Source organism: Chrysochloris asiatica, unplaced genomic scaffold, assembly GCF_000296735.1.
Source record: "Chrysochloris asiatica unplaced genomic scaffold, ChrAsi1.0 scaffold00045, whole genome shotgun sequence".
NCBI classification, from domain to species: domain Eukaryota; kingdom Metazoa; phylum Chordata; class Mammalia; order Afrosoricida; family Chrysochloridae; genus Chrysochloris; species Chrysochloris asiatica.
Genome location: NW_006408563.1, coordinates 11,967,955 through 11,973,954, shown reverse-complemented (window position 1 = coordinate 11,973,954; position 6,000 = coordinate 11,967,955). Strand labels below are relative to the sequence as shown.

General features: G+C 39.0%; 1 protein-coding gene across 1 annotated transcript in view; it reads right to left on the bottom strand.

Annotated features, from left to right (window-relative positions):
- Positions 1-763: 763 nt before the first annotated feature.
- LOC102840945 overlaps positions 764-6,000 on the bottom strand; it is a 54,683-nt gene continuing 49,446 nt past the window's right edge. Inside the window, exon 5 of the mRNA XM_006862043.1 lies at positions 764-1,200. Within this exon, the coding sequence (XP_006862105.1) occupies positions 764-1,200 (437 nt within the window). The remainder of the gene's footprint in view (positions 1,201-6,000) is intronic.

The following is a 6,000-nucleotide window of genomic DNA, read 5'->3' as shown; positions in this document are numbered from 1 at the left end:
ATTAATGAGTGACTTCTTTAAATTCACAAAAAGTTTACAAGCATCTTTTTTTTTTGCAAATAAAATTTCTTCCACTGATACCCTTCTCTTTGCTCAAAAGCAGTATATTCTCTAAGCATTCAGAATTTCCATTTAAAATCAAAAAAGGATAAACATAATTCCTTAAAGTTATGCCCCCAGACCACCATTCCATCTCTCTATATAAACAAGAAAATTAGGCAATCTGGCTTTTGGAGGTATCTTCAGACTGAACAGTAGGTCATTCAAGAAGCAGTGAAGCAAGGAAGCACAAGTACTCTTTGAAATGAGGATTTATTTTCGTAATTCTCTTTACTTCTTAGTCACTTGTTACTTGATTTTTAATAATTCTCACTTTAAAAGAATGATTACCCACAAAATGAGTTAGACACAGAATTTGACAATAAAGAGCTAAGGAAAACCAAACAAATCAAATCCATTATTATATCTAGTAACAATAATTAAAGGCTATTTTCTTTTACTCAACTGATTCTGGAGGGCTTCTAACCTATACAAGTTACTAGCACCTGATATAACATAGGTTCTCACAAAATTTTAACAATGACTAGAAATATCATAGGGTGATTTGGACAATCTAAAAGTACTTGCTGTTAAACAGAAAATGTTTCCAATTTTCACAGCCCAGCCAAGATCTTTGAATCAACCCCTCATCTTTACTGAGCAAAAGAAAAGTTTGTAATGACTGATATTTCTCCTCTAAATTTCAATGAAGTTTTAGATTAGATTACATGAAAACACCTTCCCGTTTCTTCCAGAATTCCCCAATACTTTCCCTTAGGGCATATTCAGCACAGTTTTTGCACTCTTGGGGTGTAAATCCAATGATTGCTCTTCCTATAGTACCAATTCCCCGATCACTTGCCAATTTTTGTATTTGAGCTTCTATATAATGAGGAGATATATACGAGAAATGGTTCCCAAGGATACTGTAAACCAGATATTGAGAGTCTTCTGAGGTTTCTCCACCTTCTTGGTCTTCAAAACTCTCTACGTTGCAAGCAATTTCAATGTTCCCATCATGGGGAAAAGCCATTGCCTGGACACCCTTCAGTCCAGTTGCACTGGAGCCCCGGATGGCACTAGCAATGTCTTTTCCTGCAATCAAGTCTTGAGACTCTATGGTGACGTTGCAATTCATCACGTAAGGGCTAGCGCCAACACCTACATCATCAGAAAAAGGAGGTTATTCAAGGAAAGCAATGCCTCATTTTGGAGATTTTGTTTCTTAATCAAAAGCGTTTCTTTACTTGTTTTTTTTTTCAAAATAAAATACTCAGGATCATTAGTCAGTGTTGTGTGTTGTTTTTGTTAAGTGCTGTCAAGTCGGTTCCGACTCATAGTGACCCTATGTAGGGTTACAAAGGAGCGGCTGGTAGGTTTGATCTTCCAACCTTGTAGTTAGCAGTCTAGTGCTTACCCTATAGCACCAGACCAGGACTTCCATCAGTCATTAGGGAAATATGAATCAAAAGTCCAATGAGATAGCACTTCACTCTCCCTAGGATCGCTATCAGCAGAAAAACTAACATGTTGGTGAGGATGTGAAGAAATTGGAACCCTTTTGCACTGCTGATGGGAATGTAAAATGGTGCAGTCACTATGGAAAGCTGTTTAGGTGTTCCTTAGAAAGTGAAACATAGAATTATCATATGACTCAGCAAAGTCAGGAAAGAATGCCATTATCTTTTAAATACCATTTCCCCATGATTTTTATGTTTTTGTCATTTTTTTTTTTTCTCTCTTAAGCTTTACATAACATATTGCATAAATGTCTGTGGCAGGGGTAGCTGAGAATAACGGAGGAGTTTTTCACCAATCAGAACATTCCTTCGTCAGTGTTCTCCAAACTCTTTGATACATAGTAACAATTCACCCCAAAGACATACCCAACTCTTCTCACCAAACATCACTGAGACAGAAAATGAGCAGCCTTTTCCTCCTCGCCCCCTATGAGTGAGTCTGGGGATGTATGCAGTGGTCACTTGGGGAATTATGAAGCATGTCGCCATGATAGTGATTCCAGGGAGACTCTCAAACCATATTGTGGCAGAACCTCCTTCGGGGACCACTTAAAAGTAACCTGGTCCCAGGAACTTTCTGAAGCTCCTCTCATATACCCAAGAGACTTTAAAGAAGGGACACAAATAGATAACCATGTACACTCATGAAGCATTCTTCACAACAAACAACAGTTGGAAACAGATGAATCGATGAACAAAATGTGGTATATACATACACTGGGATATTATTCAGCCACAAAGAAAAATGAAGTCCGAAGACATGATTTGACATAGATAAATCTTGACAACATTGTGCTCAGTGAAACAAGTAAGATACAAAAGGACAAACATTATATGATCCCACTTACATGAAATACCTAGAAAAGGCAACTATATAGAGAGCAAAGTTTATTAGTGGTCATCAGGAGCTGGAGGGAGTACGGAATGAGAGTTACTAACATAACAGAATGGTGCTGCTGGAAAACTTGGGAATGGATGGTGGCGATGGTTCCACAACAGAGTGAATATAATTAAAGTACACTTAAAAATAGTACAAATGGCAAACTTTTGTTATATGGATTTCACAGCAATAAAATGTTGGCGGGGGGCGGGGGGTTGGCAGGAGATAGGAGTAGGTCTAGGCTAGGCCCAGGGTTTCATGTAGTGTTAGGATTTTGGTTAAGAATAGGGTTAGTGTTAGAGTTAGGGGTTGGGTTAGGGTTAGGAGTAGGGTTTGGTCCAGTTTTAGGGTTACAGTTAGGTTCATTTATTTTTCCTGGAAATCTACTTGATTTCCTCTTCATTTAAGAGTTCTATAACTACACTATTGCCTCTTTTTACTTGGTTGCATTTGTTGTTGCAAACTGGCTCCCTCTTTTCAGTCTTGTCGGTTTGTTTGACTTTGGATCCTTCTCTATCTGGGTTGAGTTCTGCGCAACATTGTCATGTGTGTAAGTCTCAGGTTGTCATCTACTGTTGTTGGTTCTATGGCCAATTAACTCCCTTTAATATTTATTGTCAGATGACTATATGGTTTTTACAAATTCTTTTAATTTCTGTTTATCTGAAATGTCCTAATTTTGCCATCATATTTGAGGGACAATTTTGCTGGGCATATAATTCTTAGTTACCACTTTGTTTTCTCTTTCTGAGTTTGATATATATTATCCTGTTACCTTATTGACTGCATGTTTTTGACTGAGGAATCAGAGCTTAGTCTTATTAGTTCTCCTTTGTAGGCAACTTTTCATTATTCCTGAGCTGCTTTTAGAATTCTTTCCTTGTCTTTGGTTTTGGAGACTTTGATTATAATTATACAAGTTTTAAACATATAAATATCCATTTTTTAAAACTCTTTAGAATTTTTTAAAGATTTTAGAATCTTTTATGATTTATAAAAAATAACAGAACCATTTCAGCAGACAATTTCAGCTACTCTGAATATCTGGTGTGGTACCATGGAGTAAAACACTCAACCTCAAGGTCAGTTTGAATCACAAGGTCGGTGGTTCAAATTCACCAGCCACTTCTTGGAAGCCCTAAAACAGCGTCGATCTGAATCAGAACCAACTTGACAGTACTTAAGAAGAAGAACAATAAAAGTGTCTGAAGGATGTTTCTTTCTAGACTGGTAGAGAAGAGCCCAGACTTCCCAAAGTACCAACAGAGAGCAAAGCACTCTTGAGAATGAAGTGTCAGTAGCAATACAAGGCCTCAACCTTTCATGCATTTCCAAAATCTTCTCCAAGGAAGCTGGAATTCAGCTCCAGGCCTAAGACCTCAGAGACAGTTTATTACACTCTGTACCCACACCCCTCTACACAAACACCTGTCAATATTTAGTTAGGTAACATCAGGTTAAAATGAATCTCAACATCAGTCTTGGTTAGGGAAAGAGGTCATTAAAAAGCAACAAATAGCCTTGGAATTGAGGAGGGCAAAGGGACTCTCATCTCATAATGATGTGGGTTTGGCTGTGTCTGGAATGTTATGTAACTATAAACTTTGTGCCTTTCTTTTTGCACAAACTGTTGGAGGAAACTTTTTCTTTCATTCCCAGCTTCCAAGCCTCCCTCAGCCTGCCACTAGCACCCCAGAACTTTGATACACACTCTTGAGTCCAGGCGCTAACGTTCTGTTTTTTATCACCTCTGGGATGGCTGGCATAACACAAATAGCTCTGCTCAAATGATAGTTTATAACATGAACAACTTGGCTAAATTAGCATTAGTATAAAAAGCTCAGTTTCCTAATTTGAGGGGAACCTTACATTTCTAAAAGCAAAACTGACTTTGAGGAATCAAATCTGCTGCCCAAGATTTTTTTCAAGTGTTCAGGAACAAAGATGTCAGTTTGAGGACTAAGGTTCCCCTGACCCAAGCCATGCTATTTTAAATAGCCTCATGTGCTTGTGAAAAGTTGGATAATGAGTAAGGAAGACCATAGAAGCATTGATGCATTTGAGGCATGGTGTTGGAGGAGAATACTGAAATTACCATGGACTGCCAAAAGGGCAAATCAATTTGTGTTGGATGAAGCACAGCCAGAATGCTCCTTAGAAACCACAATGGATAGACTTCATCTCTCTTATTTCAGACATGTTATCAGAAGGTATCAGTTCCTAGAGAACGACTTCATGATTGGTAAAGTGAAGGGTCAGTGTAAAAGAGGAAGACCCCAACGAGATGGACTGGCACAGAGGCCGCAATGAGATGGTCCAGGACAGGGGAGAGTTTCTATTGTGCAGACAACAAACAACAACAACAACAAAAGGCTGACCTCAACTTCAGCATCTGACGATTCCTTAACTACCATTTCATGATTATTTTACTATCATTACCTTTTCTTGCCACTTCCAAATTTTTGCTCATGTTATTGGTACCCATCAGAGAAGTATCTTTTGAGTTGGCTCACTTCCCCGTAGATCACTGTGGTTTGGGGGCTTTGCTCCCAAGCCTGGTTACTCTCATGCTAATAGATGTTTCACAAAAAATCAGTACACCAAAACCGCATTTCATCTTTTCCCCACACATGCACATAATGAAACATTTCAACTCTCGAGGTTGGGCCTCTTCCTACTGGGAATTCTGCAGGAATGAATCAGATTACAGTATTTCTCCACAATGCTGATTTCATAAAAATTAAATTTTCTAACAGTCAATACATCTCTCTCCCATAATCTCATAGACCAGTCACTTACTCTAAATAGCTCTGAGAATTATGTGAGTGTTAACATTTCACAGAGTACAACTGGAAATTTCTTTGTCACTGTTAGTATTGTCATTCGTTAGTGAGAAACATCCACGCATGGTTTCTCTTTCCACCACTCCTCAACAGGCAGTGTGACAAACAGGCCCATTTCCTAAGATCTGATATGCAGCTACTCTCTTCTCACTCAAGACGTGGCAATGACTTTATCACTGATCCAACAAAATCACTGATTATACTCAGCTTTTGCCAAACACTCTAAACACAGTGGGGTTGCAGTCAGTCCTGAAATTAAAAAGATACACCAGGCTATTCCATAATTTTGATGTGCCAATCAGCATTAGATAACACATGTAATTCATCAGTTTAGGGGAGCAAGTCACTTTCAAATGAAGCTCCTTTTGGTCACAGGATGCCTGCCCCCATTACTACGCAAAGGGCATTTCATCCCTACTGTTGTTGCTGTTGCAACGGAGTCAGTTCTGACTCATAGCAACCCATTACAAGGTTTCCAAGGATCAGCTGGTGGGTTTGAACCAATGACATTACAGTTAGCAGTCCAGTATGTATCCTACCTACAGTGTCACATGAGGATTCCTTCATCTCTATTGTTGTTGTTGTTAAGTGCCGTCGAGTCGGTTCCTACCCATAGCGACCCTGTACAGGGTTTCCGAGGGTGTAAATCTTTACGGGAGTAGAAAGCCTCATCTTTCTCCCGCGGAGCGGCTGGTAGTTTCGAACCGCTGACCTTAAG